The following is a 13,250-nucleotide window of genomic DNA, read 5'->3' as shown; positions in this document are numbered from 1 at the left end:
ACTGGTCAGGTGACACAGCTCCAATAAAAGTGGCCGAGCTCACGTGCTCGGGGCCAGTTGCACCATGTATCCAGTGTGTCCTGTGTCTGCAGTCATTATCAGCATGAGGGCCTAGGGCCCCGACCCTACAACTCTCAGTCCATTGAAACCGTGACACAGAAACTGTGTTTGCATAAACCCAGCGTTCTTGCAGCTTCCCACTGAGGAAACCAAAAACGATTTGGATTGAACACTTGAACTATGGTGAGATAACGTCGCCTGTCGCGTCAGGAGGACCCCTGTCTAAATGGTGCCAATACTGGTTTGCATTTGGTTGGCTCCGTCTGTGGTAGCACTGTGAGTAAAAAACTGTAAATTCGACTGTAGCCCAGAAGTATTTCTTAGTGTTTGAAATTGCTTTAAGCATTCCAGCTAGATGGTGGAAATCTATCAGAGCAAACATCTTTTGATACAAGAATCTTACTAAAGTGATCCCAGACTCTTTCAGGATGCACTAGAAGAGTGACTGTGGGACTTTTCCTGTAAGGTTCCTGCAGCTCTCATTTACATCATCATAGCGGATGCTGTGTACACCTAGCAACTACTTCAAAGCCTCACCATCATGAGGCAAAGCAGTAACATTGTCATCACGCTGCCACCTAGAATTGCACACACATTTTCATTAGTAAGCCAATCCACACCAGGGACTGTGTCATAAACAGGTGTGCTCGCCATCGGCACAGCTGTGCACCTTTATCATGCAATTGCATACAGTTAGAAATTATTTGAGGTAATCCAGGAATTTAAGACAACCTCTATCTCCGATACAAAGAGAGTCAAACCCTGCTCATTGTTTCCGAGATGCACTGTCGGCAGCTCGTGCACTACCTTGGAGAAATTCCTAATTGAATGTACGTGTTTTATACAGTGCAGTTGTATTAAAACAGGCGAAGATCTGAGCGTCCGTGAGCGCACTTGTAGCCCTACCATGGTGCTGTTCAGTGCAGAGTGCAGCGGAAGATGGGATCTGTGCGTTTCTTGTTCTCGAAATTGCACGAGCATATAGTGCATTTATTAACGCAAATATTTCAGCGTTTGCTGACACCCAGTGCAGTAATTTCCCCTCCATTTATCTGTCTAAAGGTCATACACTAACTCAGTGGCGTCACTAGGGGAGTGCGGGGGGGTGCGGACGGCACCGGGTGACACCCCTCACATGGGGTGACACCATCTGGTTACGTTACGCTGTGTAACACAGCTCTGCTCAAAGGTGAGGGCGAGTGTGTCTTCTGTGTGTCTCACTGCTTACAGTTTAACAGAAATGTACCTGAAACGCGCTGCAGCATAATTAATGACCACTTTCAAGACGCTGTGCAGCGCAACTAGTTTGCGGGCGGCTACTGTGCGAATATAGTGACAGAGATCCCTTGTCACAGTGTTAAAACTGCTCCTCTGATAACATGAATTGTGCCTGCTATATAGTGTGCTCCGGTGGTTGGAAAAAGCGCAGCACTTCCAAGTAGTAGACAGTCAGTGCAGCGTATTGCTTTTATGATTTCCATCGTAGAAATGTTATAAGGGACAAGCAAGGGTGGTGGATTGAGGATTCACACCTTCCCATACTTTCTCTCCACCGGAGTGTCGGTGCCATGGAAGAGACGCTTGCTGCTCGTGTGTAAGTGCTGTCTGCAGCGGCACCTATCTTCCTACCGAAATGCATCAATTAGCCGGTCTGTTTTTTGTGGCATAAAATACTTTATTTACTATAACAAGAAGCTCTTTAAACTTGCGCCGCCAAGCTGCTTTCCGTTGCTTTTCACCGGGTCACGGCAGGTCCCACATTGACACATTGTTGCGGAGGAGGCATGTACGGTTGGCGCGCGTGCTGTGGCGGGATGTCGAACTTCCTGCTGCCAGCCGGGCCCCAGGGCACCCAGGAAATCCCCTGCTGCATCACCTAGATTTAGAGGATTGACCACCTGCTCACTTCCTCCAGACCTGGACCTGTGCTGTTGCTGTTGCTGTGCCCCTGCCTACCCTGGCAGAACCCAACTTCTGTCCCAGCCTCAGTCACTAGGCCAGCATAAGTCTCATAGTGAGAGCAGGGGCTAAGGCAGTGCATCAGGGCTCGCTCTCTGACTCTCTGAAAAAGAAGCAGGCAAGCGATCTCCGCTGTGCCACACCACCAGCTCCTCTCCGTGGATCAATCATTCTGACAGCTGTAAAGAGATACAGGCGAGTCAGATATGAATTTATTAATCTGCTACTGCTGACATTATAAATGTTTGTTACGAGAATGGGGAGGGGGCTTCAGCTCAACATAGCTCCTTGGAAATGGGCAAACTAATGTTGTCTGTCCGTACTGTGAATGCAGGGCTATCTTAGGAGGAAGTTTTATCTAAACTAGCAGTTTTGCTGATTTCTTAGTAGTGCAAAGTGTTTAACATCCTCGCTGGACAGTGACACTTCGAAGCAGCAGAGCCTTTATTTTCCCAACGCGGTGAACTTGCTAAGTCAGAGATAAGGCAGGTGATTAATGTTTACCGCTGGAGAGAGGTCAGAGATTTGTCTACTGGCAGTTTTCACTCTCACCATTAGGTAAGGTAGAGGGTTAATATGCCTACTGCAAAGAAGGTCTCCCAGCATATTGTATTGAACTGTATTGTATGTGGATAACTCAGTGGGTCACAGATATTCCTATGTTACATATGTTTCAGCTGCTAACTGGAGCAGGGAGTGGAGTGTGCTGATTATTTAGAACTTAAATAACAGCTTTAAAATCACCTGCTGTGATTTCTGATATGTGTCTATTTCCATGGAGTTCATTGCATGATTTTGATCGCACGACAGTGCCACACATTTAGTTGTTGAATGTCTCTCATAAATCTACTGAATCTATAAAAATGTCACACATACACAATCTGAAACATTAGCAGCTATACTCAAATGGGTGTAATTTTTGATATGTATATCATTCATTGCTTGATTTTGCTCAGTAGAAAGTGTCACTCATAGTCATTGAAATGTCACTCATAATTACACTTAAATTATGAAAATGCACACATCGCGCTCTGAAACCTTGGCAGCTATGTGTGTGTGTGTATTTAAATGTATCCTCTAAGTGTCGCACGCACTAATCATGCGTTCATACTCAGGAACACATGTCTCCTATTAAAACTGCAACACCTTTTTGGCATCTTAGAAATGCATAAATGAGCATATAAAATGACGGAATGACCCACCATTTGTTATCTGCGTGCAAGGGAACGTGCGCAGAAGGAGTAAGAAATATTTGGAAAATTTTAATATAGCGCAACAGAGCATGGATTTTATTCGGCAAAAAAAGGCACTCTCTGCTAAATAAATGGTTCATAAGTGCCACAACCCACTAAGCCTGACCTCATAAGCAAAGCGGAGCGCAGAACCAACGCTCACTGGTATATATTATTGATGTCGGTGTGTTGGCTAAGGATTAGTGTAGGACGCATTCTGTAAGTCTGCTTTATTATCTTATATACAATAAAAAGTCCCCAAAGTAACTGCCATGTTGATGGAAAAATTTTAATATATGAAAGTTGAGGGTGCAAAATATATTTTGCGCGTCAGGCAAAGTGATATTCGTTTTTAACATTCACTCCACTGCCAATGAGTCAAGACTGGTAACTTGTAAGGGCAATCTTGTCCGTTCTGCCTGTGAGAACGTAGGCAGCAGTTTCATATTGTTTTGCTGCCAGTGCACGAATATGGGGGGTTGGGGGGAGAAGGTGGCGAGGAAAGGGTTAAAAGAGCTGCAGGAGGGGGAAGGGGGTGCAGGCGGAGGGGGAGGGATGGTGCAGGCAGAGAGGGAGAGGGTGCAGGCGGAGGGGAGAGATGGTGCAGGCAGAGGGTGAGATGGTGCAGGCAGAGGGTGAGATGGTGCAGACAGAGGATGAGATGGTGCAGGCAGAGGGAAAGATGATGCAGGCAGAGGGGAGATGGGGCAGGCAGAGGGGGAGATGATGCAGGCAAAGGGTGAGATGGTGCAGGCAGAGGGAGGGATGGTGCAGGCAGAGGGTGAGATGGTGCAGGCTACGGGAGAGATGGTGCAGGCAGGGGGTGAGATGGTGCAGGCAGAGGGTGCGATGGTCCATCCGGTAAGTTGTGAGGGGGTGACACCATGAGTTACCCGCACCGGGTGACACCAACCCTAGTGACGCCACTGCACTAACTCGGAGATTCTTTGAGTTATTGAGCCCATATATTTACTCAAAAAATCTTATATTTAATGTGCAAGACAGGATGAATTTTGGAAAAATCACAAATGTACAGACGCCCTCTGTGTCTGTGCTCCGCCCCGGATGGTATCGTGCACAGCTCCTGTGGTTGTATCATGAATGTGTGTATTCGCCCCAGGCACAACTGTGTACCGGTTTTCATGCAATTGCATTTTGTGGAGCACACACATTAAATTTAGCATTTCTGTGTTTTAGAGCGTACGCTATACACAGCACAGCTCTGAAACAGTGAGCAGTGATATGCTCTCTCCGTTTGTGAGCTGTGCTCTATTTCTGAGCTGTGCTGTTTGCAACACACGTACTAACTCAAGAGTTAAATGCATGCACTTTAGAAAGTGGAGTTGTTAAAACCAGGTGCACACCTGTGCACGAGAGCATACCCGCACCATACAGCCCCCTGGCCCTTCGAAGATCAGCCTCTGCCCATGCAGGTAAGAGCGGTGGGTTGATGGGGCCGGCTGGAGGGTCATATGTACAGACTTTGACAAAGAAAAATGTATTCTTTATTTAATTTTCTCTCAACATCGTCTGTCATTGGTTTTGATGAACCAGCCGTGTAGAGAGACGGTCTACCCTCCATCTAAGTGAACGTGTTCAGACATCGCTACAGTCAAGGAGCTTTTATTTGACCACAAATACAAAAGTTTGTTTGCTTTCCCCTTTCAATCCTGATTTCACATTTTGACTGACATTAAATGACAAGTAATTTATTTGTTTCATTTCAGAGGAAGGCAGTAATTGTGGTCCTGCACCACCCCTTGTTAATGGAGATATTAAGGGCATCTCGAAGCCATCCTATCCTTCAAGAACCATAGTGGAATATACGTGCCAAAGTTACCATAAGATACTTGGAAACAACAAAGTCACCTGCCTGAATGGAGCTTGGTCTGCGCTGCCAGAATGTTTAGGTATTTACTTATCATGTTCGTAATGAGTCGCATCCATGCGAAACCATGATTTGAATAAATGAAACAGTGAGTAGAGTGCTTTGAAATTAAGTGCTTAGGATGTTTTATGCCAACATCTCCAAAATACTACTTTAAAAAAATGTAGCTTACAGAAAGCTGCTTCTTTATGAATACATTTGTGTGATGACAATTCTCAGCGTTGCAAAGTACATGATGCATAAGAGGGTGAATTTAATCTGGATTCAGAATTACGTCTGTATGAATGAGTGATGCCTTTTTCCACATGCCTCGGAAGCCACAATTCATCAGCATTCATTTAAATGTTTGAGGCATTTATGGAAGTACACTAGTAGCTAGTGGCAGAGATCCCATAGAAACATTTCAAATGTGGGATCATATATACCCTATAAAAAAAAATATTGGCTGTCAATCCTGCCTTTGTCTTTCTTAGCATCAAGCAACCTTCTTGTGAACCCCTGCTCCACAGAAATCTTTGCATTTAAGTCACTCATAATAAATGGGGACAAATATATCTTTCCTGTTGTGCTAAATTGAAGTCACATAGCTCTATCAAATACAAAGAAAGGTCCCTGTCGAAATGGTGACTGTAATATTTAATTAGAAGAATCCAAGATCCATTAAAAAAAAAGGAACAGCAGAGATAAAACGTGAAGGATTCTTCAAGCAGGCAAGTAATCGTAGAAGAAAAAAATGCAGAAATCAATAGAAGACCAACAGGTGACATAAAACAGAAACCCATCTAGGTGTAGCAGTAATTTGTTTCACAGATTCCTACGACCACAGGTGTCCTAGGCGGGTAGAGAGGTCCTCAGTCACGAGGATAATAAGGACATTTCCTCCCTCTTTTATATTCTATTAACCCAACAAAATGTCCTTTCCTCAGTCTCTTTTTGTGTTTACACCTCCAGTAACGGCAAAACATCCAAAAGAAGACAACCAAATTGGGTGGGGGATTCCTACGTGTGTAATGGTGATTCTCGCAAGTACAGAGTTACTGAGAGGATCAAATATGAAGCCACCCGCTGCTGCGGGTGGGAAGGGAAAGAGACACATTTCTTTTAATTGCCCTCACTCACTCTAGTAGTGACATGCTTCATCATTGGGCCATCCCGACTCCTACAGGTCGGGCTGGGTTCAACCATTTTTCAGAGACCACTTAGCGATATTTTGTAAGGGGGTATACCATTGAAGATAAAATTCTTCACTTACTCCTAAAGAAATCTTTAAAAGTGGAGTGGGAGGGAAGGTTAAAATATATACAAACAGGTGTTTGGATGTAATGGTCCTATGACCTTAAAATTAGCATCAACATGTTTCAGCCCTTCTTAACTGGCCTCATTAAGTCCTAAGCTTTCGTCAGGGTATATGTAATGAGGTTACTGCCCCCAGAGATGGGAGTGCATGTATGCTATTTGCCAAGTGCACTTCAAATATTAAAATGAAAATGGAACAAGCATAATACTTGCCACCGGTCTGGATGAGGAAATACCTATACAGAAAAAAGAAAAGACAATTTGCTGTGTTATCTGAAAGAAACATGTTAGTGTTAGATTCCTTCCCTTAGAATATCCCCGGGCGTCAGACTGTATCCGGAAAGTTTTCGTCTGCAGTACCCCTGCGCGTCGGTAGGCATCGTCTGCGGCTCAGCGTCCGTCGTTGGCGTCGTGATCGCCTGGATGAAGTCGCTGGAGTACTTAGACCCCGCCCTCGTGCGCTGACGTCAGTTCTTTTTTTTTCGCGCCAGTAAGCGCAGATCCCGGAAGAGCGTGCCCTTAGTCAATTTTTGACTAACTTTTAGGACATTTTTGGCTACCATTTCCGAGTCCACTCGACTCCTGGTGCCATTAGGGATGTCCGGTTTCAAGCTGTGTGAAGCCTGTCCCCGACTGATGTCGGTTACCGACCCCCACCGCCGGTGTCTCTACTGTTTGGGGGCCAACCATGATGAAAAAATGTGAGAGACGAGAGAGAGTACTTCACGGTAGAACTGCCAATGGGGTTGCTGACTAACATTCACCAGTTTACCCAATTCTCATCATCGGCAACTCTCTCTCTGAGTGTGAAAGAAAAAGAAGAAGGCAGTGTTTGTTCTCCCTTCGGAGAACCACAACGTAAAAGATAGTGACAAACGTGATAGTAAGACAGAATAACCGTGCTTAGTAGTGTATATGTGTGCCCAGTGAACCCCTGTGAGAATTAGTGAGCATAATTCTCACCGTTAAAAACTGGTAAGGCTTACTGGCAAACCAACTTTTATTCCAAGCTGCAAGCCTTCCAAATTAAAAATGGTTCCCGTCAAACCTGTTGGCCAGGAGAGCCAAACCAACAGCCCCAGGCACACCCAGGTGGGCACCAAGCCAGGCAGGAACCAGGCCTGACCCTGCCTAACCCCCAGAGCAGATGAAAACCAGCAACTCACTGCAGCAGGACCAGAGGAAGAGAAGGCAGCAAAGCCCACAGCACCTGCCGGGCCTTGGCGTCGAAGGCTAGGCGGGAGTGTTCCCATAAGCTACTCGAGCCCTGGCAGTCAGCTCGGCGCTGCTCCAGGTTCCGGTCGAGGGACCGGTCGCAGAGCCGGAGTCATCAACGATCATCGGTATCCAAGTCCTCGCACTCAGGTAAGTCGAGGCATGGCAAAAAGAAGTCGAAGAAACACCATCGTTCTTTGACCTTCCCTTGATGGTTGCGCGACTTGGCCGTGGCTACGGAGGAGGGTGCTACTTATACTGTGGTGCTGTTCAGGGTGGCCACGGCCTTGGGCCTTCAGCTCCCTGCGGTGGCCATGAGGACCAACCTCCTCACCGAGATGCTTCAAACGCCAGTAAACTCTTCTGAGCCTCTGCTGCAGTTTAATGAAGCACTCACAAACGTTCTGATGGGCAATTGGTCCAAGCCCAACACAGTCCCTCCTGTGGATCGGAACTTGGGCCGGCGCCACTGCCCAGCTCCGGGCGACCCCTGTTTCTGTCCGTTCATCCTTCCCCTGAGATTCTAGTTATCCGGGCCTCGACGTCACAAACTGCCTTCCCAACCGCACCCCCGGACTGGGAATCCAAAAGGCTAGAATAGTTTGGTAAGAAACTGTTTTCCTCCATCAGTCTATGGCTGCGGTCCATTAATACTGCATGCCTTTAGGACTGTTACACCCACTCTCTTTGGGATACGGTGGCGGATCTGCCACCCCAGTGTCCGGAGTTGTGCCAAGACACGGCTCGCCCAGGCTCTTGCTGTGGGGCAGGATGCAGCACGGTATTCCATTCAGTGTGGACTTGACATCACTGACTCTCTGGGCAGAGTGATTGCAACGATGGTGGCGAATCGTCGCCATGCCTGGCTGAGGTCCACAAACTTTTCAGGGGATGTCCAGAGCACTCTCATGGACATGCCTTTTGATGGCCGTCGCCTCTTTGGCGACAAGGCAGATAGCGCGCTGGAGCGCTTAAAGGACTCCAGGGCTACGGCCAAGTCCTTGGGTCTGGGTGCGCAGCGCCAGAAAACTTCTCCTTTTCGCCCCTTTCGTGGCCAAGGAAGGGGCACCTCTGCACATTCGTCCAGCCACAGGCCACAGAACCAGCCTCAACGAGGTCGCGGATGTGCATTCCACCGTGGTGGAGCAGGGGGACAGAGAGCCGGCCAGTCCACATCCTCTCCCGCAGTATCTGCCTCAAAGCCTTCCTAGTCCGAGCTTCCAGGCCCATTCCACGCCAGTGGGAGGCAGAGTTCACTATCACCTGCTCCACTTGAGTGCCATCACTTCGGACAGGTGGATGCTGCAAATTGTCAAAAGGGGCTACTCCCTTCCCTTCGAGACAACCCCTCCAGCCATGCCACCAATGTACCACCGCATGTCGGGGGATCACTTGCAACTTCTGCAGGAGAAAGTTACAGCCCTCTTGGCCAAGGCGGCCATTGAGCGCGGTCCTGGCCCAGAAGTAAGATGGGTTGTTACTCCCACTACTTTCTGGTTCCCAAGAATGGCATAGGGGGCCAGTGCCCTATCTTAGACCTCAGGAGCGTCAACGTCTTCCTCCAGAATAAGAAGTTCGAGATGCTGACGTTAGCTCAGGTTTTGGCTGCCCTAGACCCTGGATGATAGAGTTGGACTTGCAGGACTCTTATTTCCACATTCCCGTCCTGCCGGCCCACCGGCGTTACCAGCGGTTCACGGTAGGCCACCAGCACTTTCAGTTTACCGTGCTCCCCTTCAGCCTCACCAGTGTCCCTGAGGTGTTCAAGAAAGTGATGGCAGTGATCGCAGTTCATCTGCACAGATTAGGGGCTCCAGTCTTCCCTTATCTCGATGACTAGTTGTTGAAGGCGGGCTCGCCCCAAACATTCGTCTTCCACCGCCAGACTACAGCCGACCTCCTGCATTCGCTGGGGTTCTCCATCAACGTGCTGAAGTCACAGATGAGTCCCTCCCAGAAGCTCCTCTTCATCGGAGCGGTACTGGACTTAAAGCAGTTTTGGATTTATCCTCCCGAGCAGCGAGTTCGGATTATTCAGGTTCTGATTCTGATCTTTCAGCCTTTATCTTGAGTTTCGGTCAGGATGGCCCTACTGCTTCTGGGTCTGATGGTCTCCTGCATCCTGCTGGTACATCACACCAGGTGGCGGATGTGGGCTCTGCTGTGGCACCTGAAGTTCCAGTGGGCACAACATCAGGGCAACCTGTCTGACCACGTCCTGATCTCGGAGGGCACTGCAAGACAGATGGACCGCGATTGGGTAAGCGGCAGATCCCTCTCCCTACCCCAACCGGAGCACACAGTGGTGATGGATGCGTCCTTCCTTGGATGGGGGGCCACATAGGAGAGGCGGAGCTCAGAGGCATCTGGTCTCCGGTCGAGTCCTGGCTCCATATCAACCTCTGGAGCTGCGGGCGATCCGACTTGCACTGAAGGCATTCCTTCCCTCTGTCCGGGTAAGTGTAGTGCAGGTGTTCACGGACAACAACAGCGCCATGTGGTTTTGCAACAAACAGGGCTGGATGGGGTCATGGACCCTTTGTCAGGAGGCTCTGCACCTCTAGACATGGCTGGGACATCAGGGCATCACCCCGCGGGTTCAACACCTGGCAGGTTCTCTGAACACTAGGGCAGACAAACTCAGCCATCGGTGCATGATGGATCACGAGTGTATAACATTGTACTAATCCCCCAGCAGTCCTCCATCGAGGGCTGGGGGCCTTGTAGCGACAAAACCTGCGAAATATATATGTTTTGTGTATATGTGTAAAACATTTCAATAAAACTATTATTAAAAAAAAAAGATCTATTCTCCACCGAAGAGAAAGTGCAATGTCATCAGTTCTGGGCGTTGGAATTTCCAAGGCGGCACTCGCTTGGAGGCGCTTTTCGTCGCGAGTGGAGTTGCGGTCTGTTATACATCTTTCCGCCTATACCACTTCTGCCCAGAGTGCTGAAGAAGATCAGGCGCAACTGGGCGCAAGTCATTCTTGTGGCTCCAGATTGGGCACTAAATTACTGGTATCCCGAGCTTCTCAGTCTGTCAATCGATCCCCCGATTTGACTGCCTCTTCAGGAGGACCTTCTGTCGCAGCAACAGGGGATGGTCCTTCACCATAACCTGTCCAGCCTCCACCTACATGCATGGAGATTGAGCGGCGACAGTTGAGGCCATTTGACTTGCCTCCTGAAATCTGTGATGTCATTCTGGCAGCCAGGCGTCCCACCACAAAGTCGGTATATGCCTGCAGGTGCAACAAATTTGTGGCAGGGTGCACAGCAAAGGTTGTGGATCCTCTTTCTGCCCCTCTTTCTGAGGTTCTACTCTTTCTTTTTTCCCTGGCCCAGCAGGGCTCTGCTCTGGGCACCATCAACGGATATCTTTTATCTGTTTTAGCCTTCTTGAGGCTTCCTGATCAGCCTTCTCTTTTCAAGTCCCCTGTTGTAAATAGATTCTTGAAAGGCATTACTCATGTTTCCTCCTGTTCCCTTTGTAATGCCTCAGTGGGACTTAAATCTGGTATTAACCTATCTGATGTGTGCTCCCTTTGAGCCACTTTATAACTGTCCTCTTCGTCTTCTGACTCTCAAGACTGCTTTCCTGGTTGCCATCACCAGGCTCTTTCTTCTAAGCCTCTTTTCCTCTCTGTCCATCCGGACAAGGTTGTTCTGAGGACCCGTCCTTCTTTTCTACCCAAGTGGTCACTGACATTCACTTGGGCCAGACCATTACTTTGCCCACCTTCTTTCCGCCTCCGCATCCTTCAAAAGAGGAAGAGAGGCTCCACCGTTTGGACCCAAAACGTGCGCTTTCCTTTTACTTAAACCGCACACAATAGTTCCGGGTAGATGACCAACTCTTTGTTGGCTACGTGGGCGCTATGAAGGGACAGGCGGTGCACAAATGAACCATCTCTCGGTGGGTCGTTTTGTGCACCAAGATCTGTTATTTCTTGGCTAAGAAGGATCCTCCTGAGGGGCTGCGCACCCATTCCACTCGGGCCACGGCGGCTACTACTGCCTAGGGACGGGGGTCCCTTTGCATGACATTTGTCAGCCAGCTATGTGGGCTTCGCTGCACACGTTTGCCAAGCATTACTGCCTGGACAGTCAAGTCTGGAGAGACGGCTTCTTTGGCCGTTCTGTTCTCCAGGACTTTCTGGTATGATTTTGGTTCTCAGACCCACCACCGGGGTTGGTAATGCTGGGGTATCTATTCTAAGGTAAGGAATCTAACACTAACGTGTTTCTTTCAGATTGCACAAGTTACTTACCTTCGGTAACGATATATCTGTAAGAAACTTTAGTTAGTGTTAGATTCCTTACCGCTCCATCCATACTCCCCATTCTGCGAACCGATATCTAGGGTTAAGGAATTTCCCTGTCAGGGCCCTAGTTTCATGGTACCAGTGTCGGTTTCTTGCATGGCTCTGCGTTCATGGCATGGAAAGCTTTGTACAGAACTGACGTCAGTGCGTGAGGATGGCGTCTAAGTACTCCAGCGACGTCATCCCGGCGATCACGACGCTGATGACAGGCGCGGAGCTGCAGACGACACCTATCGACGCGCAGTGGTACTGCTGATGAAAACTTTCCGGATCCCGTCTGATGCCTGGGGATATTCTAAGATAAGGAATCTAACACTAACTAATGTTTCTTACAGATATATCATTACTGAAGGTGAGTAACTTGTGCATTATTTTCAACGTTATCAACATTGGGTCACCATCTTCATGCGGTCCCCCCTGGATCCATTGTAGTGATGGTGTTGGGGTGTCACCCACATTCCAATAGTTTATATCAACAACATGCTTCTGTGGTTAAATCATAGAAATTTTGCATTTTTGCCACACCATATACACTTCAGTGGCTTTCACAAGTGCTTTTAGTGGTGCATGCATGCATTATTTCATCCACAATAAACTTCCACTCATCCCATCAGTATATCTCACCAAATTCACTCACATCATGGATAAGTAATCACTTGAAACTTGAAATTCTTGAAACACCCCCCAAGAACTCTGGGTTAATGATTCTCGAGAGAGCGCAGGAGGGAGGCCTTGTAGTCACACACTGTGGGTGACAAAGTAATGATAGTGATATTGTTAAAGAAAGTGGATGACTACACCCTTAGTGTTGCAAAACTCTCAGGAAAAGGCCCTGTGGACTAGGACCCTGGAAAGAGCAAGTTAACAGGGTTGAGGTGATTGAGGGAGAACACAATGAGAAAGAAAAGGAACTTCTCTGACAAATGCCATGGATGCCAATTCACTAAAATGCTAGTGTTATTTGTAGTGACATCACACGCCATTTGAGCTCCCATGACATCACAGGGTTGAACTTTTTTCCCTGTCATTAACCAGCCCTAATTCCTACATTTGATTCTGGGTGGAAAGATGAAGTGTGACAACTGCAAATGGTAAATGGGCTGATGGAACCCGTTTTACTGACTCCCTGCCAGTGTATTAATTAACCCTGAGACCAGCGGTAGCAAGAGACGTACCACGATTACCAGAGAGAAAGCTAGGGAAAGCAACTGCTATCCTGACTATCCCAAAATTACATACATGCCCTATGCATAAAAAGTAGGCCTGGGCAGA

The 13,250-nt window shown here is 48.0% G+C and overlaps 1 protein-coding gene across 1 annotated transcript in view; it reads left to right on the top strand.

Annotated features, from left to right (window-relative positions):
• The window catches only part of LOC147665638 (complement factor H-related protein 5-like), a gene marked incomplete at its 5' end in the record, with an annotated part of 402,132 nt that overhangs the window by 212,446 nt on the left and 176,436 nt on the right, over positions 1-13,250 (top strand). The window contains one exon of the mRNA XM_086949622.1: positions 4,979-5,161. Within this exon, the coding sequence (XP_086805748.1) occupies positions 4,979-5,161 (183 nt within the window). The remainder of the gene's footprint in view (positions 1-4,978; positions 5,162-13,250) is intronic.

The sequence above is a fragment of the Lissotriton vulgaris genome, unplaced genomic scaffold, assembly GCF_964263255.1.
Source record: "Lissotriton vulgaris unplaced genomic scaffold, aLisVul1.2 SCAFFOLD_2268, whole genome shotgun sequence".
Classification (NCBI taxonomy): domain Eukaryota; kingdom Metazoa; phylum Chordata; class Amphibia; order Caudata; family Salamandridae; genus Lissotriton; species Lissotriton vulgaris.
This window is presented reverse-complemented; position numbering and strand designations above follow the sequence as displayed.